A 23,770-nucleotide genomic window follows, 5' to 3' on the forward strand; every position below is an offset into this window, starting at 1 on the left:
TATCCCCTCTGATTCCCTATGTACTAGCTTTTATTCCTGTATGTCTGTACTGCTGTGGTTGTGTGCCGTTGTGCTTTTGAACCTGAAAATAAGAACTTGTTCTTAATGATTCTGCCTGGTTAAATAAAGGTTTAATAAAAAATTAAAATTAAACAAAAAAAGTTACAAAGTGTTGAAAACGAAACAAATTCCTTACCTACAGAGATATAAAACAGCAAACATCTACAATATATTATCAAAAAACTTTAATAACTTTGTATTTACAAATACATACATATAACTAACTATACTGGTATGAAACATTGTATTTACAAAATATTTTATCCAATCCACCCTGATTTAGTTAGTAGATTACATTTACGGATATTGTGCAAGTGCTTTTTCTATTCAAGATTCCTCTTAAAGGCTGCAGTAAATTAAAGCTGACCAATTGAGTACCATAGCTAGAGTGTGTATCAAACAATCAGGCTCAAAGGGCAAATCATAAGACAGACATTTGTTAGGATACTGCAACACACAATACTGTATAGTGTATCCTATGCTTCATGAAAATGTTTACAGCCTCAACAGCAGGTCATCCAACCGGCTCCTGAATGATTAGCTGTGCATCCGAACACCAGGAGCAGACACACCCAAACAGATTCGCAGCGTCCAGACGTCACACGCAGAGAAAGTAAAGAAAGCTAATCGAAATACCGAAATGTAAACATGAATTGAGAGTCATAGCTTCAACAATCTTGCCACCCGGATGAAACTAGAACTTAACTTCTGTTAACTGATCCCTAAACTTCTCACTGAGGATAAGCTGGGCTCCGCCTACACCGCTGAGCTCCCGTCATGCCCCAGGATGTGGCTTATGTTGTGGGCGGGCCGGTTGGGTTGCTTGCCTGAGTCACTAGACGACGTGTTGGACAGAGACAGGAGGGGGGACATGGGCATGGACGAGCCGTCGGAGGGCATCGCCGCGGCGATCTCCGGGAACAGAGACGTGAGACTGAAGTTGGACAGGTGGGCAGTGATGCCCGAGGAGTTGGTGATGGGCATGGGCGGCATGTCGGGGAGTAAGGGAAAGCTGGCCTGGGCGAACCCCACCGGGCGCGGAGGCGAGAGGATGGAGCCGAAGCGGTTGTTGAGCGGAGCGGCGCTAGCCTTGTCTGCACCGGGGCTCGTAAACATCTGATTAGAGAAGTACTGGAGAGGGATGTCACTAGGCAAGCTGGGGTGGGCCGCAGGGGAGTAGGAAGGGTAGAAAGAGGGGATGGTGTTCTGGGGCTCCACGGGGAGCAAGGCAGGGGTGCGGGAGGAGCTGGACTGGCTGACCGGGGGGATGAAGGTGGAGTTGGCGTTGATGGGGGGCGGGTGGTTCATCCCTCCCTCAGCAATGAAGGGGGGGAAGCCAAAGTTCTGGGCCAAGTGTTGGTCAGGCACCAAGTTGTTGTCCCCGGAGACTTGAGAGCTGTCGGCCATAAAGCGGACGATACTGCTGCGACGTGCTTCGCCCCCTGACTGGGGTCTTCCCAGGAGCACACCTCCACCAGTGGGGAGGGGAAGGTGGCCCTCAGGCTCAAAGGGGTTGCCTGGTCTCAGGGTGCCTGAACGAAGCCGGTCCCCAGGCCGGAGCTTGGCAGGCTGGGCCTCCGGGGCGAGGTGACGCGAGCGCTGGCTGACAGCACCAGGGGGCCTGGAGGGGGCTGAACTACGGCCAGGCTCCGAGCTGCTGTGTGGGGTAGCAGGGTGGGGAAGGCCTGCTCGTACCCCGGGACCTCCGTGCATGTTCCCACCAGCCTGGGCGAGATGGCCCTTGTTTCCCTCTCCCAGCCTCATACCTGGGGTCTTCTGAGTAGGAGGCACACTGGGGCTGGAGGCCTTGGCCTGCATGTCTCCTGCAGAAGCCCCCGGCACACAGCTGTACTCCATGCTGACCGGAGGGCAGCACTGCACTGCCCTCTGGTGGTTAGTCTGCTCTGAAATGTGCGGAGAGAGAAGGGACTGCATGAAGCTATGGTGACAACCCTCCTGGTCCCTGGGCAACCCCGCCCCTATCTGCACCCCCTGGGGCCCCGGGTGGGCTCCACTGTAACCCCCGCGGGGTCTTCCATCCCCCGGAGAGCCGACCCCCATCCTGAACACGCCCTGCTGCTGCCCCTGCGGACCTCTCTGGGAGGGGGGGATGGACTTGGGGGCCATGTCCCCACCGCGGGACACTTGCACCTCAAAGCCACCTAGCTGATGACCTCCTCCGCCGCCCAGGGCTTTGAATGGGGGGCACTCCAACACCCGCTGGATGTCCGAGGGCCCGGGGTGCTCCTGGTTCAGCCTGGGGTTCTGGGGGTTGTGTCCGATGTTACCCTTCCCTCGGGACGTGTCCAGGTACCCCCGCAGGTCCGGCTGCTCCTGGGTGCTTCCCCGCGTGGCCTGCAAGTGCAGCCCCACCATCCGCTGCTGCTGGTCGCCGCTGGAGGAGGTCTTTCCGATGAGGGCCTCCGCGGAGTAGCTGGAGACGCGGTGGCGCTCCTGGCGCGACGGGGCGCAGGCCAGGTCGGAGGGCCGAGACACGGGGTTGCTGCCTGGCTGAGATATCAGCTGCTGCTCCAGGGTCCTAGAGCTCATCAGACGCTGCATGTGGTCCTGACCAGACTGGAGACGGGGTAAAAGGAGAGGAGGACTTAACTTGCATTTTATTTAAGTAAAAACACATGTTAGTCAGTAGGGGTGGGGGAAACTTCGATTCACATTCGAATCGCGATTCAGTCTTCTAGCAATTCACGTAGAAATTTCCAAAATCTCTCAATTTTTTATTATATTTTATCTTGGAAAAGTCATGAATCAATTTTTTATCGAATCGTGAGGTACCAAATGATTCCCACCCCTATTAGTCAGCGTTCATCCTGTTTAGTCACTGTTCAAGTGAAAACACATATATACATATATATACTGAATGTACATTGAGAGTAAAAAAAAATACATAAAATGTAAGTCTAAGAAAACCCGAATCCTTCCTCCCTACCTTGTGGTGTTCCTGCTGTGTTAGGTGGCTGCTGTGGTGCGCCCTGGGGCCTGCTGGCTGGGCCTCGCAGCTCTTCTCCTGGTGTCGAGACGCTCCAAAGTGCTGCTGCTGCTGCAGGTGCTGCTGCAGGTGCTGCTGTCTGGAGTGGGAGCTCTGATGCTGCTGTAGCTGCTGCTGCTGCTGCTGGGACTGTTGTTGATGCTGCTGTGTCTGGGACTGTTGTTGATGCTGTGCCTGCTGTTGATGCTGCTGATGTTGGGCTTGTTGATGTTGGGACGGCTGCTGCTGTTGATGTTGCGACTGCTGATGCGTTTGTTGTTGTTGTTGTTGTTGATGTTGCGATGGCTGCTGGGCATGTTGTTGTTGGTGTTGTTGTGTCTGCTGCTGCTGCTGTTGTTGTTGATGCACTCCAGCCTTCTCCAGGTGATGCTGTTTCTGCTGAAGCCCCACAGGGGGTCCGCTCTGATTGGCTCGGACAAGTCCCCTTTTCTTCTGGGCGTTCTGGACGTGCTGTTGGTCCTGCTGCAGCGCCCTCTGGTGGAGACTGTGCAGTTGGGCAGGGTCAGGCTGGGTGAGATGGTGCTGGAGCTGATACAAGTGGTGCCTCTGGTGGTCCTGTTGTTGTTGCTGCTGCTGCTGCTGCTGTTGTTTTAGGTACTGGTTTGGCCCCAGATGCTGCCCAGGCTGGGTCGCCCCGTGCTGGGAATGCCCCTGGGGCAGGTGTAGCACTCCTGGCTGGCTCTGTTCCTGATGCTGGGGGGCACAGTGGCTGTCTGTGGGCCTGAGGACCGTGCTCATGAAGGAGTTATTGGAGAACAGGGTGCCTCCTCCGTCAGGGTTTATCCTGCTCATGACGGTTGAGGAGCTGGGGGGAACATGGCCAATCATCATCTGACTCTGGCCGTGGTCCTGGGTCTTCACCTCCATACGGCCCACGCTGGGGGCCGCAGACGGACAGGTCTTGGGACGCTTGTTGCTGGAGGGCAACATCACGTCCTCTGGGGCGGGACGCTTGGATATGTCCTTCACTTGTCGTTCCCCCATGCCCATGGAAGCCCTCATCAGAGAGCTCTTGACGGGGGCGTAGTCACTCAGCTGGCCGTTCCCCGAGCAGGAGGTGTGGCTGGGGGTAGAGGGCTGGGACGCCAGCGCGGAGGTGCCCACCGGCGATGGGACCGAGCCTTGCTGGCCAGCTGCCATGTTGGGGGAGCCAGGGTAGGGCTGCTGGCTGGAGCTGGACCTGATGAGGTTGTTGACACTGAGGGTGCCCACGTTTCCAGCGTGCGCCTGGCTCTGGACGTGGGGCTGGGTGTGGGTGTGAGACTGGGCGTAGCTGATGTTCTGCAGGTGTCTGGCCCCCGAGGCCCCGCTGACACCCGACTCCCCGGCCTGACCTCTGACCGGCACCTGGGAGGGCGGTTTGGCTACCACTGGCTCCATGGTCGTCTTGGTAACCTTTGTCTGAGGCCCCGTAACCCTCTCTTTGCTGTGGGGGGCTTGCTGAGACTTTGGGGGTTCCCAAGTAGGGGTGTTTGCGGAGATGGGGATGTCTACCCTCCCCCCTGAGCTGTCCTGCTCCAGCATAGCCAAAGCCAGGATGTCAGCCTGCTCTGAGGTGAAGGTGAACGCTTGGGGCAGCATGGACGCCACAGAGAAGCCCCTCCCACCCCCCGCTCCGGCGGACATGGGAGAATCTGTCTGCGTGTTCGACGTTTGGTGTGTTTGGTTTGGATGTTCCGTGACCTGGTGGTCTAGGGAGTACACTTGCTGTGGGAGGGCAGAGATCTTTCTGGAAGGGGTGGTATTGTTCCTCTGGCTCTCCTTCTCCATGGCCGTCCTGGGGTTCGATTCCCTTCTCTGAGGCTCCCTCTCTCTCTCGGAGATGTCTGGAAGTTTGAGCACAGCGGTGGAGGAAGAGGAGGAGGCAAGGTTGTTCTGGTCTGGCTGCTGGGCTGAGGGTCGGTTTGTTTGAGTCCGTTTCCTGAATTCAGCAGGCATCGCAGGGACAACAGGCAACAGAGCAGCAGAGGATGAAGCTGTGGATGATGGTACGGAGGAAGGGGCCAGGGGTTGGGTCTGAGCCAGGGGCTGTGTCTGGGCCAGGGGCTGTGTCTGGGCCAGGGGCTGTGTCTGGGCCAGGGGCTGTGTCTGGGCCAGGGGCTGTGTCTGGGCCAGGGGCTGTGTCTGGGCCAGGGGCTGTGTCTGGGCCAGGGGCTGTGTCTGGGCCAGGGCCTGGACCAGGGGGGTAAACTGGTGCTCCTGTACGTTGGCTGGCCTGGTCTGACAAACCGAAGTAGTAAGCACAGAGTCCTGGAGGGAAACCAACTGTTCGGCCTGTGTGGAAGTGGCCGTGCCGACAAGTGGCTGACATGCCGTCGTAGCCGGACTGATGATGGCGAGTCTAGTTTCTGTGGCCCAGGCACTGGTGACTCCGGGTTTGCTTTGTTTAGAAGAAGCGACGGCAGACGGAGGCGATCCGATTTGTGCCGTGCCGGTCGTCACAGAGACGGCCTGCCTATCCTGTGAAGCGGCGGGCTTGTTCTGTGTGTGCGTGTGTGCTTTGCTCTGGGAGGAAACGGCAGGGCCGACTGTAGGACTGGTGCCAACAATACAGACGACGACTTCACCCTGAGTCGAGTTGACGCCGCTAACCGTTAACGCGGTCTGCACAGATGTGGTCAGACCAGTTTGTGAAGTACAGACATTTATATTCTTTAGTGTGCTCTGTGCAGAGCAGACAAAGCTCTCTGAGTTAATGCTCCGTTTTAATGCGTCACTGACGGTGGGTGCGTTAGCAACGCCGCTAACAGCACCCGCAGCCTCAGTAGCAGAAGGGGGGGCATCTTGAGACACAGCGCCCGTCTGTTTTGGACTCTCTTCTGCTGCCACTACCGGTCTAGCAGAAATGGTGCCCGTGCTCCGTCGCTGTTTGGGTTCTCTCCTCCTTGTTGTCTTGGTCCTCTTCGTGGGGATTCTCTTAGGCGCTGCCTTCCCCATCCCACCCCCTCGTCCGGCTGTCGTTCCACTGGGAGACTGGAGCTGTCTGACGGGGGTGGCGGGGGCAGGGGCGGAGCCAGACACTGGAGGCAGCTGATGATGCTGCACTACTGAGTATGCTGGAGAGGCACCAGACAGCTGGAGGCTTCCCTGGCTGGAGATGCTGTGCTGAGGCATGCCCTGAGAGATGCTCTGGTTGAGGCTGCTAAGGGCCCCGAGACTGTTGAGGGCCACGTTGGTGGTGGGCTCCTCGCTGGTGGTGGGCTGAACCAGTTGAAGGGTACTCTGGGCTCCATGGGAGCCGCCCTTGTCGGAGGTCTTCATGGGCTTCAGGGCGAACACCTGGCCGTTCACAGTGATGGTCTGGGGGGCGGAGGAGGCAGGTGAAGCTGGGGGGCAGGCGGCAGGCTGGGGCGTGTGGGTTGTTGTTGCGGTGGGCCGGGGTAGAATGTGAACCAGCTGCTTCCCCCCGACGGTATGGAGGCCAGTGGTAGAAGTAGTGCAACTGGTTGAAACGATCTGACTGGAGACAACAGGCACTGTAGCCGTCACCATGCCAACCGACGGGTTCTGAGGAACAGGTGACGTCTGATTGGGGGCTTGGATGATAACGATGTGCTGGCAAGCTGTCTGATTGGTCAAGTCCTCTCGGACAACTGGCTGGGTAGAGCACGGATTGGCTTGCTGCAGGATGACAACACTGGGGTTGTTAGTGTTCTGCGAAGCGGTCACCCCGGCAACAGTCGTGCCTGCAGGATTAACCTGCAGCACCTGCATAGTCTGAAGCAGGGGTAGCACTGCCGCCTGGGGCTGCGGCCCTAAGGCTGGCTGGGGCAGGACAGCTGTCTGGGGATGGGGAACCACTGAAGCCTTTTGTAGTACAGTCGTTTGTGGTTGTGGCATCAAGGCAGGGTGGGCTAGAACAGGTTGCTGTGGGACTCTGGCTGTCTGTGGGAGGACAGCACACTGGGGAAGCAAGTGGGGCTGGGCAATGATGGATGGCTGTAGATGGGGGGGCTTCTGGATGGAGGGCTGGGCCTGGATATGGGCCGTGATAGGTGCCTGTTTTATGGGTAGCTGAGGCCTCATCTGGATATGAACTGGCTGAACTGTAGCTTTGGTGGCCACGGGGCATACAGTCAGTTGTTGCATTGTCTGGCCAGTGGTGCTAATCTCTGGGGCGGGTAGATTCTGGCAGACTGGCTGCACTGTGTTCCCTGCCAGCTGTAGTGTGGTCCACGTGGTCTGTGTGCTGCCTGCTGCCTCCGCCCTCAGCAGGCCTGAGCTGGAGGGGGTGGTGTAGCTCTGACTCCTGGTCCCTGCCCCCAGCTGGGTGTTTAACTGGGTGGAGATTTCCGAGACGAGAGCTCTGGATGTAGTCACAACCTGAGGGAGGGCTGTAAGGCTAGGGACAAAGTGATAAGGGAGGTGGGTGGCTAGGCTGGATGCTGCAGTCAGACTAGGGGCTGGGGCGGTGGGCTGCGGCAGGGCGGTGGTGCCGGTGGGCAGAGGACAGAGGCCCTGGACGGTGATGTAGGAATGCGGATGATGGAGGATGACGTCACAGGACGGCTGGATGAAGACGGCCTCCTCTTGCTGTTTCCCAGCGCCGGGCTCTTTCCCCACAGCACACATCGTGTTCCCGTTAGGGTAGACGATGATCCCTTTGGAGGGCTGGTGGTTGGGCGTCACCTTGGCAACCTTGGCGCAACGCATCTTGCCCTTCCAGTGGATGCTGGGGTCATCCAGGAAGTTGATGTCGTGGGCTTTGAGCAGCTCGATGTAATGACCGCTCTCCTTCCTCAGCTCCTCCAGTTGCCGTCGGAGACGCCGGATCTCCTCCGCTATACAGAGAAAGAGACATTTAGTCATTTAGCAGACGCTCTTATCCAGAGCAACTTACAGTAAGTACAGGGACATTCCCCCCGAGGCAAGTAGGGTGAAGTGCCTTGCCCAAGGACACAACATAATTTAGCACTGCCGGGAATCGAACCAGCAACCTTCTGATTACTAGCCCGACTCCCTAACCGCTCAGCCATCTGACCTGACACAGTCAGCGATGCTCACAGACATAACACACAAACGTTGAAGAATAATGAGTAAAGGACACCTGTGTCCACTGAGGACTACGGAAAAATGATTCTTACCTTGACCTTTGTCTCCTCCTTCAAGGAGCATTGCATCGTTTTGTTTCTTTAGCTCAGTAATGAAGCGGAAGGCCTCATCGAGGATCATGTTCTTGCTCTGATGAGACAGGACAAATGAGTGTGTGTTATTTATTTTATACATGTGTGTGCGCATGTGTGTGTGTGTACAGTGTATGCTATTTATGTTCTTGAATAAGACAGGCCTACCTGTTTCAGTGCCTGAGAGCATGGCAGAAGATTCCCAATGCGGTTAATACCAGCATTGATCTTCTCTTTTCTCTTTTTCTCAACTACAGGATAAAACGTTGAGAAGAATGCACCTTAATAAACATGACTGGAATAGAAGTACAAAAAGAGTGACTGACAGCAAACTGACAGGGTCTTACCAGCATTGTGAATTTCTTTATTTTTTCTTCTTCTGCAAAAGAAGGTCATGGGGTAAATCATATTGTATGTCAAACATGGGGGAAAGCTATAACAACACATTTATTCTCAGTCCTATGCTCTTTAGTCACACCTGCGCACATGGACCAGTAACCAATGATCCGTCTTACCTAGGTTTATGGCCAAGGTCCTGGGTTTCAGTCATCTCTGGCATCCTGCTTTACACAGCTGCGTGTGATAAGCAACAGTAACCACTATCGAAGACAGACCCTCAAATCTCTGCCATGACTAACCTACAACAAAAGCATAGACGTCGTTAGAACTATATATTGAGCAGTATTTTTTGGAAGTTTGACACTTATGGAAAACCACAACATTTCAAAACAATAGCAAATAATGGCCACACGCCAGCACAGCTCTCAAGCCAAGGCAACCATGCGATTACAGTGATGCAGTAGTTTGCTAACGTTGACGGGCTAGCTAGTTGGCTAGCTTTAGGTTCTCAACCCGATAATAATTTTTTCAAAGACATCACAATATCGTAAACCATTATAATATCAAAACTACACTGTATTGTCATTACGATGCCTTTTCTCTCCGTGACAAAACGGGGACCATTTGAACCAGTTTGCCTGCCAGTCAGTTAGCTTTCTGGCTCGTTGACGCTAACAACAGACAGATTGCTAGCTACTAGCTCGATAAGGAGGCTAGACTTGACCAAAACATTGCGACTAAAAACCCGTTTGTAAAGACAACAAGTCTTACGTATCACTGTGATTGGAAGACATGCATAGACGAATACGAACAGCTTGCCGTGTTCACCTGTAGTTTCCACATTTCGGGGTCCTTGCCTTGTCTATGTCAAAAGTTTGGGATTTCCTTTGCTATTCTCTGCCCTCTCACAACCTAACAATAGTAGCAGTTAGGAGAAAGAGGCGTGAGCAAAAGGAAACAACCAATAGTAGACAAGAATTTGTCGCTTTCAGTCCATCAAACTTGCTACTGTAACAGCAGGAGGTAAGTGTTTTTAGTGTTATAATAAAAGTCAGAGCTCTACTGTAGTTAGCCTACGACTCTCGTTATGCTAACCAAACACTGCAAATTGAGTTTAAACATTTTGGTCATTTTGCCATCTAAGACTTTCACATTTTTTTACATAACAAAAGGGAATGTATCGCAATCAATAATAAAACCTTGCCACACAAAACAAGAGCCATTAAGGAGGCAGGTTACATTAAATGATGGATGAATGAAACTCATAACAAAAGGACTGCAAATAGTAATTATTTTATTAGAGGTTAAAAAGTCTTACAATATAGAGCTTCAGAAAAGATAAAATTCTTCAAAAGAAAGGGGGGGGGGGGGGGGGGGGACATGCTTTTATTCTATAATGGAGAGGGCCCTCTCCTGGCATGCAGTGGATCAAGGCTTCCCCTGGGTGTCATGTTCTGTTTGAAGACCGGACTCAGCTTGTAACACTGAACACTACCACCTTCTAACTATTGACATCTTCACATGGTAATGAGAAACATTAGCAGTTTTCCAGTGTACGGATCAGACTGGTCTGGATGAGAATTCTGAATGGGCGCTCAAGTTGTAAAGTTAAACAGACACATCCAAACAGACACCCAAATTCCCTCATGCACAAATAGAGCAGAGGTGTCTCTATCCCTTTTACACAGTAAGCCAATAAGAGAAAAAGAGACAAGCAAAGGCGGCTGTTACTTTACAATCCTACTGGCACTTATTAAAAAAGTATTATGTCAACAGTCGTTACAGCTTAGCCAGTCCCCTACATGTGATTTCTGTTGCACCAGCCCACCTGGAAATGACCATGGTCTGACTTGTAGGACCTGTAACACACCCAGAAGAAGCCTCGAGCCATTTGGCATCTCCATATAAAATAAAATAAACAAAACTATAGGGGCATTAAATTAATGGGTTCAGAAACAAAACCGTTCGGAAACCACTCCCCAAATTTCTGCTCACCTTGAAACCGTTCCAACGTTTCCCATGCCCACTGAGCTGAGGGCACTGTTCTCCACTCCCCCTCTAGACTGGTGTCAGAGGATGACATCATGAGGGGGAAGGGGGGCATTGCATCACACTTAGCATATTGCCAACGCCTGAAGCAGAACCAAAAGTCTCATCCACCAGTAGAATTCGTTCTGTAAGTCCCTGCGCACAGGTGAGGAGGGAATGAAGTTGAGTATTCCGCATGTCACTATGAGAACTCGAAGCATCATTCCAAGGTTGCCAGCTTGTGAGTCTAACAGCCAAGACTTTGTTCCAGATTCATTCCAAAAGAGCTTTTTGTCCAAACATAGAAGATATCTCTCTCACCTTAACAACCGCTTTAAGACAACTCAAAACACTCAAACAGTATGATTTGAAAACCCAGACCCCTCCCCCCCACCCACCACCATGTCTGCAGATTCTTCTACAGGAACACCTCTGAATTCTGAACATTGTGTCATTTTCAAATCTCTAAATAAAGACACAGGGGAAATAGAAGACAATGCAAAATTATGGGGAAATGTTTTCGCTAAATAAACGTAGTCATGTTTTTTTTTTTTGTCATTTAAATTTGTTTTTCTTTTTTAAGTCTTTTGAAGAAAAGTTGTGAATGTGCCAACCCCTGTGGCATCTGTCACAGTTCCGTTTTTGGAGGAGATTTGGGCCCGACCGTTGCTCTTTCTGGCGACCGTGCTCTTTCCGGCGGCTGTGCCCCTACTCTGCCTTCTGCAGCTCTCCCCCAGGGGGCGCACAAGGGCTACGCAGGCACTTCTGCAGGACGTGGGCGTCTGCTGGCTCTATCCTCTTGTAGTAGTTCTTTTTCGTTTCAATGATCTCAAAGCCAAATTTCTGATAGAAATCGATGGCTGACTCGTTGCTGATCTGCACGTGACTGTTGACAGAGAAGAAAAAACGTTAGATAATAATTGTTTCAAAACCCTTACAAGATTGGTGGATCTTCTCATTGTGACAAGCATTTTTGTCAATGAATATACTTTGAGAAAAACTCCTCAGTGCTTTTGCAGGGATAGAAACTTACAGATAAATGTTGTCAAACGTGCCATCCTTCTCGCAGATGTTCAGCACATGGTTCAGCATCTTTGTTCCTAAGCAAAACCATGACAGGGAAGGATTTTATTTGAGTTGAGTTCAATGAGTTTGATGCCCCATTCGCCTAAGCAGTCTATAGCAATAATTTGAAGCACTAGCCACTGGCGAGCATTCAAAGTCATACCTATGCCTAGCCTGCGGTAAGGTGCTAGGCAGCCAAGTGTCATGATGTACAGTCTCTTCTGGTTCTGAGAGTGGTCCACTCTGCAGCACACGGCTCCCACTGCAATGTCATTGAAGTATGCTGCGTGACAGAGAAATACAAACTTTCATTAGTGACAGATACACTATTAAATGGGGCGCACATGGTGGGTAATACAATGGGAAGACCACTGAGCTTTTTAAGTAAACAGCAGGAAAGATGTTAGGACATTGTCAGCTAACACATGGGCATGACAGATGCTGTGAAGCAACATTGCAAAACACAAAATTAGAGATCCTTTTTGTTATTGTGAGAAAAGTACAGACATTTTCAGTTCAGTATGAAACCGTGGCAAGACAAGTGGAGAAAGACTTAGCAGGGTACGACTTGATGTACACACTTGAATACAGTGTTAGATGTCAAATGTTTATTAATAACGCTCTACGTCAGATCTAGGCTAGATGAGTGAAACTTCTTACCTAGCTTGGCCAGCTCTCCTACTTCCAGCACGTCTTTGTAGAACTTGTCGTTGTAGCTTACAGGGAAGATGACCTGGTTGAGGCGTTTCAGCTGTTTAATGTTGTGAGGTGTAACATCCCCCAGCTCGATCCGGCTACTGGAACAAGAGCAAAACGGTCAAACAGCCGGAAAGACTACAGGGATGCCAACTGTGTCACAAACACGTGCAGTTTAACCTGACACAAGCTCAGCTAATAGACAAAAGGCATCTGTAACATACAATAAGCAACATCGATTCTACAGATGATAAAAAGGTATGATCTCATTAACAATCTGATATTTTTTTATATTGGTTTGCCTGTGAGGACTTGAGTCAGGCCTTGATGGCATGGTTCCCCTGGGTAACAGACTAGTCTGTCAGTTCTCCAACTGTCTATGTGACATCTGGACATTTTTGGAAGTCTCAGCCAGCCCAAATGAACTGACAGCTGCAGCCCTGGTTCCCTCCCTGCAACTGCAAACTGAGGACACAGACAAGCACCACAATGCCAAACTACTAGAAGTGTGCCACTTAAACACTTCAGATGATAAAGGGAAAGATTCCGGTTCTGTTGAACAAGCAGACACACTCCAAGAGTATCGCTTGTTTATGTTGTGTTCAGATATGATCACGATGTCTAAGGGACAGTGTGACGTTGTTGACGCGGAGGATGGCTTTTGCCTCCACTTGTCCTCAGACGTTGCGAAGGACCACACGAGGTATTTATAGTGACTCCACATGCTAAACTTCTACTTCGCAACAACAGCTGCGGATCACGTGTATTTGCCGGGTAGTTCTGCCAGAGATCGGAGTAGTGTGACAGCACAGAACTGGCTGAAAACATTCGACTTCAATCTCTCAGACATCTGCATTCTGAATCTGGCAGTGATTTGTTCTGTGGATAGGGTTGCTAACTAGTGATCTGACAGCTGCTATGGCTAGTCAGCTACGACGTGTCTATCAGCAGATAAACTTGACTATCCTGACATTCGCAAGCTTACTAGTAACGTACAGCCAAAAGGATAGTAGCTAGCTCTAGTTATTGCTAGCGTTAACTTATAAACCATTTAAATGAGTGCTTGTATCGTAAGCTAACTCGTTAGCTTAGTGTCGGCCTCTTCCACTGGATATGACAATTAGCTAGCTACCTGACGAAAAAAAAAAAAGTAGGAATACTGACAATGGTCATAATAGCTAGCTAACGTTGGCAGCTACAGCAGCTAACCATGAGTCGGCGATGCCCATTTCTGAGACCGGCACTTGCATGCAGTACAACCAATCATAAAGTTAGCTGCTAATAAACCAGCTACATGATTGATAGCTAAGCTCACATCATTGGCTAACATAAGCTCGCTAAAGCGTAACTACAAGAAAACTATCTAGCAAAGCTAGTATGGAACACGAGCCACCTATCTATTAGCTGATTATTCGACAAGGGCTGACTGGTCTGAGAGTCTTAATACTGTCGTTGTGTGATTGGTTTTCGTAACCGCGCAAATGGCTTAGTTAGCTAGCTAGCTAGCATGTTAGCAAGCATTGCAACCACCTTCACCAGCCCCCCTGGCTGTCCTGTTGAAAAAAGAGACAAGAAAAACTTTACTCGTGCTTACTACTCAGACATGACTCCAATTGGCTTTACTCACCCTTTCATTGTAAACTGCTTTTATTCCTTAGTTTCGATGTGATTAAAGTTCTGAGTAGTTATAGGTTTGGGTGGTGAAATTTTGACAGAGTTTGGGTCGGGGTTGCCTCCCGTTCTACCCTCCACATGTAGCTACGCTGCTAGCTTAGTTTAGCCACCACACTCCTTCCACCGCCGTGGTGTCAACTCTGACCCCGCATGCGCACTTGCGCAATACCGCACAACAGGATATTTTAAATCCAGACATATATTTTGCCAGTTTATGACTTTAACAAATAATTTATTTCATTTCCATGTTTTTTTATTTATTTCACACACATATATGTGTAATTCTCTGCAATGACAATATAGACATTGTCATTCGACCACATTCGATCAAGTGAGCTGCCATTTTGGCTCAAAAGTCCGGGCAAGATATTGCAGTAAAATTATGTTCAACTTTTCCAAAGACAAAAACAGACGCTGTATGAGCAAGTCTATAAAACTTGGCAGATTTACTCGCTATTGAGTTGTATATCAAAGCTACAATATAATTTGTTCACAAACCAGTATCATGTAATTCTATTAAATAATGAGACTGAAGTCGAATATTCAGTAACAGTTAAACTTCTCAATGCACATCTTTGCCACAAGCCTGAGCCAAAATGGACGCAGTTGCATTTGTGAAAGCTCGGTCTGTAAAAACTACGACTGAATGAAGTCAGCTGATCTTTGCTTTCGCATCGCCTCTCATTTCTTCTAGGCAGAGGACCGCGATACTGGATCTACCTTTTCGCTTCGATAAGGTAGTCTGTTTCTTTTTAATTCATTCAATGTAATGTTTTGTAGATAGGTATACGTTCTTACTGTATTCAGTAAAAATGCATCAAAATGGCACTGCCTGCAATTCTGACAGATGACCTCAGCTTGCGCAAGCTGTCAAGATTAAACCTGCGTATCACTATAGTTGGCTAAATAATGAAAATGTATTTACAGTTCTTTGTGTAATCCCTTGGTGGTGTTTTGTTTACAGTCAAGTATGGAAATGGTTAACGTGAAATATACTGCGCCAATTTGGATGAAATGTTGTTCCATTTTGAGATCGTCTGCACTGGGCAGTGTTGATCGCTGTTATCAAAATGTACATTTGTAGAAAAGGTTTTGCATGTGCAGGTCTTTAACGGGCTTATAACTTCCAGTATACATGTTATATTGTGTGTTCTCTAAAACGATTTAGGCTTTTAGACATGTAAGCGAATGTATTTAGCTAGCTAGCTATCTATCCTGTATGTGGCGCGTGAGTATTCACGCTCTGAAGCTGACGATCATGTGATCACTGTGGCCTAAGCTTGAAGATAAAATGCTGTTTTTATTTAATCGATATCAGTATCAAGGTGCCTTAGTCATTAGCTCACGTAGCCACTAATATGTGAGTAGTTTTCTTTTAGAACCGTGATGCGGTTAGAGGTAATATTAATTAGCCAAACAATGTAACACCTATGTGTAGAATAACGTGAACCTGCCTCTTTATGACCTCCACGAAACATTTCAGGGGGCAGGATCCGTGGCCTCGAGGATTCTTATGGAAGTGCTGAGCAGACTTGAGGTTTTCCCTTCACATATGTTTAATGTTAAAGGGAACTGATAGGGACAATCCTTTGGACTATGCATCATCTTTATCTATGGCTGCAGGTTAATTGGCATAGAAGACAAACGAGACCGAGATCGATTTACTAATTTCATTTAACAGTAAATACTATTATACTGTCTACACAGAGTATATTATGCTGCTTATTTATTTGTCATATATACATTTAGCCTTGGCTTCAGTCTCACATGTGGCTAACTAATAGGCTACTCATGCTTCTGTGACTGTGTGACTTCCCAATCTTACCACACACCATATTTTCCACTTCCTTAAATCAACTCCATATAGCCCAGCCCGTCATGTGCCTGGATCATGTGATGGGCTGCCTTGAGTTGGCTGAACTATTTCCACATTCATTCTTTGGCTATGCCCAATTCATAATCCATCGAAGTGTTATTCTTTTTTAGTTAGAATTAGAACTAGGAATAAAATAATGGGTAGACCCAGATAACAGTTAGGTTGCATTCATCCTGACCTCAGAATGGGATGTGTGTGTGTCCTGGGCTTAGACAACTCTTTAAACGACACATACAGCAATATAGCATTAGGTGCCAAATACACAAATGGATCAGAGCTATTTAACCATTGTGCTGCCTTCGGGTCACATGACCCAAAGGTTCATAACGAACCATTGTTGTGTTTACCCAATTTTACCCAATACAAAAACAAATAAAAATAATTTTCTTTTAACCTTCGCAATGTTGGGGGTCTGAGACAGCCCAACAGTTAAAAGAAAATGCTTCACTTTGTTTTTGTATGCGGTAAAGTTGTCGCAATACGACGGTGGGTCACAATGACTGATGGGTCAGAATGACCCGAAGATAACACAAGGGTTAAGAAACGTATAATTATAGAAAATAAAATAAATAATAAAGAGATATTGTATGGTTTTATTTGTCAAATGTCCTGCTCTAAACACTTGTCCTGGGTCCCTAGAGATCTGAGGCAGGTGTCTGTGATTTCATCATAGTTTGGCCAGTTTATCACGAAGAGAAAAGCCTTCGATCACCAGGAAGAACAAAAAAAAAGCAAACAGTAGAATAGCTACACGTGTTTGGTTCTGTGTGTCAGCTCTGTTTGTATATGCGTAATTTGAAGGTTGTCTAAATACGTCAACCTTCGAATACGTGTCAGAGACTCATCGACGAGGGCTGTTAGACGCCAGCCTGGAGCAGAACGGGGGATCACCCTGGGGGGATCACCCTGAAGCTGTAGCTGTGGTCTTCAGCGTCTGCAGAGTCTCTGCAGTCTGATGCTGCTGCCACAGACGTGTCACGACTGTCGGCTGCGTGTGCGCAGTTGTCTTTTTTAGACCGGGGGTGGGGTTTGGCCTAGTCATCATTGGATGTGAGGGAGAAAGACAATGAGAGAGAGAGGTAGAGAGAGACAGAGAGAGCGGTAGAGAGAGAGAGAGATAGAGAGAGAGAGAGCTACAGAGAGAGAGAGAGGTGCATGTGAGCCCGGCTGGTGTGTGATGGAGGATAAGCACAGCAGGGACACTTGCCAGGGATCCCCTCGCTAATGTTAGCATACGGCTGCATCGTACCCTGTGGTTCACCAGCATGAAGGATAGCAAAGGTGGGAGGGGCGGTAGGGAGGGAGGGAGGGAGTTAGTGAGTGGAGGTAGAGAGGGAATAAAGAATAGAGGGGGGAGGGTGGGGTGAATAGAGAGATGGAGGGATGTGTTTGCTCTGGTTTATGCAGTCGGACACTGACTGGGAGTTGTCATGTTGGGCTGTAGTTTCAAGGGTAGGATATCACCATAGTTACTGTACAGAGAGTAGAGAGAAGGTGACGTTACCATAGTAACAACATGTTTTAGAGACAGATGGATGTAAAGCCTACATCATCTCTTTGTAAATACTTGTGCTGATGCAATTTAGCCTTGGTAGAATATGTAAGTTTGGGAGAAATTAAAGGTTGCAAGATCAAGTAATTGGTGTGTGGATGTATGTGTAGGATTGTGTAAGGACAACTTCATTGACCCAGTAATGACAAGGTCAATACTGTCCCCTGGATGTTCCATATGAAGTGAGCCATGAAAACATTAATCAATCAGTGTGTAGATGGGGTGCCAAACTCAATGTTTGTATCTGGAGTATCTCAAATAAAAAGTTTGCAGTGACTGATTTCTGCATTCTCCTCTCAGTCAGTTGTAGTCTGTTAGGATGGACATGTCCAAGCTGCCGAAGATCCGGGATGAAGAAAGGGAGAGCGAGTTTGGATACGTCCATGGAGTCTCCGGCCCAGGTCAGGACATGACTTCTTACTCTGTCACCTAGCTACACGTAAATAAATGTGAAAAGTATTTTAAATTGATCATTTCTGAGGAAAAACTAACTGCAACCAACTGCCGTCACATTTTCAGCTTCATGTAATCTGTCGGCCCAGGTGACAGTTCATAATGTATATTCATTTTTCTGTGGCCTCTCAATACGACCTCTGACCTCTAGTGGTGACTGCCACGGAAATGGCGGGGGCGGCCATGTACGAGCTGGTGAGAGTGGGCCACAGTGAGCTGGTGGGGGAGATCATCCGTCTGGAGGGAGACATGGCCACCATCCAGGTCTACGAAGAGACCTGTATCCTCCTGAGCCTGACCGGCCTACAGCCTGCTACATCTCATATGTGTCTGTTCTGACGGGCCTACAGCCTGCTACATCTCATATGTGTCTGTTCTGACGGGCCTACAGCCTGCTACATCTCATATGTGTCTGTTCTGACGGGCCTACAGCCTGCTACATCTCATATGTGTCTGTTCTGACGGGCCTACAGCCTGCTACATCTCATGTCTGTCTGTTCTGACCGGCCTACAGCCTGCTACATGTTGTGTGTCTATTCTGACGGGCCTACAGCCTGCTACATCTCATGTCTGTCTGTTCTGACGGGCCTACAGCCTGCTACATCTCATATGTGTCTGTTCTGACGGGCCTACAGCCTGCTACATCTCATATGTGTCTGTTCTGACGGGCTTACAGCCTGCTACATCTCATATGTGTCTGTTCTGACCGGCCTACAGCCTGCTACATCTCATATGTGTCTGTTCTGACGGGCCTACAGCCTGCTACATCTCATGTCTGTCTTCTCCCGCTACTCTGAGGGCCTCTCGTGTAGACGACTTCATCTGTATACATGAACAAAAACCCACACATAGCTGAACTGCTTAACAATCCACAGTTTGTATATGTCGCTCGCACATGCTGTCTTGTCAGTTGACGTTCCTGAGCCCCTGTCACAGCGGGCGTGTCCGTGGGGGACCCTGTGCTGCGGACTGGAAAGCCCCTGTCTGTGGAACTGGGTCCGGGCATCATGGGCTCCATCTTCGACGGTATCCAGCGCCCCCTGAAGGACATCAACGACCTCACACAGAGCATCTACATCCCCCGTGGAGTCAATATCGGGGCCCTCAATCGAGACCTCAAGTGGGAGTTCTCTCCCGGCAAGAGCCTACGAGTAAGTCCTCGTTGTGTGTGTGTGTCATTGTAGATTTATGGACTCACTCACCCCTGAAAAACAGACATCAATACATTTTTCCCCATCCTTTTTTCTTCTTCTTCTTCTGCTTGTTGTAGGTTGGCAGTCACATCACAGGGGGAGATATCTATGGGACGGTGTTTGAGAACTCCCTCATCAAGCACAAGCTCATGCTGCCTCCACGGAACAGGGGCACCGTCACCTACGTGGCCCCCCCTGGCAACTATGACGTCTCTGTGAGTCCCTCCTGTCTCCCTGCCTCACCTCAAGCTCCCTCCTGTCTCCCTGCCTCACCTCAAGCTGCCTCCTGTCTCCCTGCCTCACCTCAAGCTGCCTCCTGTCTCCCTGCCTCACCTCAAGCTCCCTCCTGTCTCCCTGCCTCACCTCAAGCTGCCTCCTGTCTCCCTGCCTCACCTCAAGCTGCCTCCTGTCTCCCTGCCTCACCTCAAGCTCCCTCCTGTCTCCCTGCCTCACCTCAAGCTGCCTCCTGTCTCCCTGCCTCACCTCAAGCTGCCTCCTGTCTCCCTGCCTCACCTCAAGCTGCCTCCTGTCTCCCTGCCTCACCTCAAGCTGCCTCCTGTCTCCCTGCCTCACCTCAAGCTCCCTCCTGTCTCCCTGCCTCACCTCAAGCTGCCTCCTGTCTCCCTGCCTCACCTCAAGCTCCCTCCTGTCTCCCTGCCTCACCTCAAGCTCCCTCCTGTCTCCCTGCCTCACCTCAAGCTCCCTCCTGTCTCCCTGCCTCACCTCAAGCTGCCTCCTGTCTCCCTGCCTCACCTCAAGCTCCCTCCTGTCTCCCTGCCTCACCTCAAGCTCCCTCCTGTCTCCCTGCCTCACCTCAAGCTGCTGGGACAGCTGCTGCACTCACACTGGTCACACCTTGGTACAAGTTGTACTAGTAATAGCTGTGTTGGAAGTGGGATATATTGAAGGCACATTGTGTGTGTGTGTGTGTGTGTCAGGATGTGGTGCTAGAGCTGGAGTTTGAGGGCCTCAAGGAGAAGTTCACCATGATTCAGGTGTGGCCTGTGAGACAGGTGCGTCCTGTAACAGAGAAGCTTCCTGCCAATCACCCCCTGCTGACCGGCCAGAGGGTCCTGGATGCACTCTTTCCGTGAGTGTCTCTCTCTCTTTCTCTTTCTGTCTCTCTCTCTGTCTCTCTGTGTCTCTTCCTTTCTCTCTGCTTTCCATAATTCAATATCTCATCCATCCATCCATCTCTCTCTCTCGTTCTGTTTCCTTCTCTCCAGGTGTGTGCAGGGAGGAACCACCGCTATCCCAGGAGCCTTTGGGTGTGGTAAAACTGTCATCTCCCAGTCCCTGTCCAAGTACTCCAACAGTGATGTCATCATCTACGTGGGTTGCGGGGAACGTGGTAACGAGATGTCGGAAGTGCTGCGAGACTTCCCTGAGGTGGGCGGCCTTTCTGTTTCGGCAGTTGAGGACGACAAACGGTGTTTGTGTCCTTAGCTGACTGGCTCACGATCCATATAGATACCTCTTCATCTCCAGTCAGAAGTTCGTTGTGATTGACGGTGTGTTTGTCCAATAGCTGACCATGGAGGTGGACGGGAAGACTGAGAGCATTATGAAGAGAACTGCGCTGGTGGCCAACACCTCCAACATGCCCGTGGCTGCCAGAGAGGCCTCCATTTACACAGGTCGCTACCTGCCAGTGGCGTATACCTACTAACCAATCACATTGAAGAGCACATCTTCTAACCAATCAAACCTTAAAGACATCATCGTAGATGCTCATCCATGGATGTGTGCGCCTGTGTGTTTGTGCAGGCATCACGCTGTCTGAGTACTTCCGGGACATGGGCTACAACGTGAGCATGATGGCTGACTCCACGTCTCGATGGGCCGAGGCTCTCAGGGAGATCTCAGGACGACTGGCAGAGATGCCGGCCGGTGAGTGGGCCCCCTACTGGAGCACGACCGCATAGCACCCAGTTCTGGACAACATTTAGGACTTCTCTAGGTGGGAAAGCTTGTGAAAGAATTTTGTTAAAAGTTGTGTGTTTTGTTTGTGTGTGTGTTTACAGACAGCGGTTATCCTGCCTACCTGGGTGCCCGCCTGGCTTCCTTCTACGAGCGTGCCGGGAGAGTGAAGTGTCTGGGCAACCCTGAGAGAGAGGGCAGCGTCAGCATCGTGGGAGCGTAAGTACACCTCTCGTCCACAAGGGGGAGCCAGCGCTCTCTCTGTGACCCATCAGGCCCCCGACACTGGGAGATATGCAAACGTGTTTCAGAATCAGCTTTATTCGCCATGTAAGTTTGCACAAACAAGGCATTTACGATGGCAGGAAGGTGCATAAGGTTTGTGTGTGTTCCTCCTCAAGTGTGTCGCCCCCTGGTGGTGACTTCTCCGACCCTGTCACCTCAGCCACCCTGGGTATCGTACAGGTGAGCCTTCCTCTGACTCCGGCTTCTACAGCTCAGTATACTTTCAGACGGACACAGGAACATCTTGCTCAAGGATGCTTGATATATCTTGACCTGTATCTCTCTCTCCTGCTCAGGTGTTCTGGGGTCTGGATAAGAAGCTGGCCCAGAGGAAGCACTTCCCCTCAGTCAACTGGTTGATCAGCTACAGCAAGTACACCCGTGCTCTGGATGAGTACTACGACAAGCACTTCCCTGAGTTTGTGCCGCTGCGCACCAAGGCCAAGGAGATCCTGCAGGAAGAGGAGGACCTGGCTGAAATCGTACAGCTGGTCGGCAAGGTAAACGGAAAAGGCGGGAGAAATTGCTAGCAACGACGCTTTAGTCTGTCTGGATTTTTGGACGTTTTTTTGGGGGGGTTGGAGTTTATGATTGACATTTTTGGAGCTCAGATGTTTCTCGCTCCTTCTTTGTCTTGGTAACAGGCTTCGCTGGCAGAAACGGATAAGATCACCCTTGAGGTGGCCAAGCTGCTCAAAGATGACTTCCTGCAACAGAACGGTTACACTCCTTACGACAGGTGACCACACACACACACACACCTTCACACACAGATTCACACACAAACTAGAGAGAAGTAACTCTAACTCCACCACCACGGCCTCCCACAGGTTCTGCCCCTTCTATAAGACCGTGGGCATCCTGTCCAACACCATCGCCTTCTACGACATGGCTCGGCACGCAGTGGAGACCACAGCCCAGAGCGACAACAAGATCACCTGGGCCATGATCCGTGAGCACATGGGGGAGATCCTCTACAAGCTGAGCTCCATGAAGTTCAAGGTTTGTTTTGCTTTGGGGTTTTTCTTCGGTTTCTGTCTTCTTTCCCCCCTGGTCCATTCAGTTCTGTACGTCTCTGTGACTGTTTGACTTGTGTTTTCAATGCTATGGACATCTTCAATGTAGAGCTTGTGTTTACCTGAGGTTGTTTTTTTGTGCCATTTTTGTCACTTTTCTTTTGGGGGGGGGGGGGGGGGGGGGGTGAAAATTCAAAAAATGGAAATAGTAAAAGGACAATATGTATCCAAGATAATATTCCACAAAAATACAGACTAAACGTCATCTTATTGCCCTCTCACCTATATGTTTTGTGTGATTGTACCATTTTTTACATGCATTACAGGACCCAGTGAAGGACGGCGAGACCAAGATCAAGGCAGAATACGCTCAACTTCTGGAAGACATGCAGAACTCCTTCCGTACCCTGGAGGAATAAGCATTCAACCCTCAACGTTTACCTTTGACCCTTGACCCCAGGGGGCAGTGCATGTCAATGTCACCCCTCTTTCTCTCTCTGTAATCTCTCCTTCACCGCAGCCTCACATTCCACTGCTGAATGTTTGTGTATGTGTGGAGGGATGGATGGATAAAGGGATGTTCTGTGTTCATGTTTTATGTTACCTCCAGTACTTAGACATACTCACCCTAGTAGGTAGAACTTGATGTGTGAGAGATGTCATCGACCCCTCCACTGCCCCCATCCTGTTTACCACCTCATCTCTGACCCTAGCTGTGTATCGGAAAACTTCAGTTGATGTAATTATCGTTAATCTTCCCTCTGTACAGAAGATTGTTGAAGAAACTTGATGATAAAAAAAAAAAGAGTGACTATATTTATTGCAAGCGTTTGACATGAGCGCCTTTTTTGTTGTGTGTTTTTTCTTATGATTATGTTCTAGTCTGTGCTGTCAGTGTTCTTGCTGTGCGTGTAAGGGTTGGGTTTTTCCCTGATTGCTCACTGCTCATGTGATAGTGTGTTTTGAGTCTCAAAGAATAAAATGTTGAAAAAAAACCATGCCTGCCTGTCATCCTAACACATGAAAGAGATGGAGATGGGGTCAAAGATGTTTTTTCTTGTGGTGCTGGATGAACTGGTCTTCCTGTCACACATACATCTGTGGAATCTCAGGACTCAATGCCAAGCCTTCCTTTCTGCTCTCAGGGTGCTTACATGGCCTCAATGACGGAAATAATCGTAGTCAATCTACAATTTTAACCTGTAATTCCTCTACGTTGTCATTTTTGGTTGATTGCCGACTCATTAATGAACATACTGTAAAGATTGAGGTTCATCTGGATGAGAACCCAGAGGTATCACGTATCGATCGAGAGGGTGTATTTTTAGACTCGCTAGTCTGGTATCAGTTAAAGTATGCAAATGCTAATAGGGTGAACACAGCACCAATGACAAAAGCTTTAAAGGTATGCAGCTCCCATATTAACAAACTGGTTCCCCTTGTGACGCTTGTTACCAGGTAAACGGAAAGGTAGTTCCACTAA

General features: G+C 49.6%; 3 protein-coding genes across 4 annotated transcripts; 1 reads left to right on the forward strand and 2 right to left on the reverse strand.

Annotated features, from left to right (window-relative positions):
* Positions 1 to 230: 230 nt before the first annotated feature.
* On the reverse strand, positions 231 to 9,391 carry LOC136957694 (basic helix-loop-helix domain-containing protein USF3). Its single transcript, XM_067251823.1, has 8 exons — positions 9,358 to 9,391; positions 8,706 to 8,828; positions 8,538 to 8,569; positions 8,359 to 8,441; positions 8,152 to 8,248; positions 5,216 to 7,848; positions 3,008 to 5,155; positions 231 to 2,637 (listed from the first exon to the last, which is right to left on the reverse strand). The coding sequence occupies exons 2-8, from the start codon at positions 8,747 to 8,749 to the stop codon at positions 817 to 819; spliced, it is 6,858 nt and encodes a 2,285-aa protein (XP_067107924.1). The 5' UTR covers positions 8,750 to 8,828; positions 9,358 to 9,391; the 3' UTR covers positions 231 to 816.
* A 415-nt stretch (positions 9,392 to 9,806) lies between these two features.
* naa50 (N-alpha-acetyltransferase 50, NatE catalytic subunit) lies at positions 9,807 to 14,101 on the reverse strand. Of its 2 annotated transcripts, none has more exons than XM_067252248.1 (5): positions 13,946 to 14,101; positions 12,283 to 12,419; positions 11,786 to 11,905; positions 11,591 to 11,657; positions 9,807 to 11,443 (listed from the first exon to the last, which is right to left on the reverse strand). In XM_067252248.1, the coding sequence occupies exons 1-5, from the start codon at positions 13,951 to 13,953 to the stop codon at positions 11,266 to 11,268; spliced, it is 510 nt and encodes a 169-aa protein (XP_067108349.1). In that variant the 5' UTR covers positions 13,954 to 14,101; the 3' UTR covers positions 9,807 to 11,265. The 2 variants fall into 2 exon arrangements, with proteins under 2 accessions (XP_067108349.1, XP_067108350.1); XM_067252249.1 differs by having other exon boundaries at positions 12,283 to 12,416; positions 13,946 to 14,091.
* Positions 14,102 to 14,596: 495 nt separating this feature from the next.
* Positions 14,597 to 23,276, forward strand: atp6v1ab (ATPase H+ transporting V1 subunit Ab). The gene is made up of 15 exons (XM_067251848.1): positions 14,597 to 14,729; positions 17,721 to 17,821; positions 18,025 to 18,153; positions 18,810 to 19,024; positions 19,144 to 19,281; positions 20,005 to 20,156; positions 20,293 to 20,455; positions 20,595 to 20,703; positions 20,834 to 20,956; positions 21,091 to 21,205; positions 21,388 to 21,451; positions 21,568 to 21,771; positions 21,916 to 22,010; positions 22,102 to 22,273; positions 22,614 to 23,276. Exons 2-15 carry the CDS (start codon positions 17,740 to 17,742, stop codon positions 22,704 to 22,706), a joined length of 1,854 nt encoding a protein of 617 aa, XP_067107949.1. The 5' UTR covers positions 14,597 to 14,729; positions 17,721 to 17,739; the 3' UTR covers positions 22,707 to 23,276.
* The last annotated feature ends 494 nt before the right edge of the window (positions 23,277 to 23,770 follow it).

The sequence above is a fragment of the Osmerus mordax genome, chromosome 15 (genome assembly GCF_038355195.1).
Source record: "Osmerus mordax isolate fOsmMor3 chromosome 15, fOsmMor3.pri, whole genome shotgun sequence".
NCBI classification, from domain to species: domain Eukaryota; kingdom Metazoa; phylum Chordata; class Actinopteri; order Osmeriformes; family Osmeridae; genus Osmerus; species Osmerus mordax.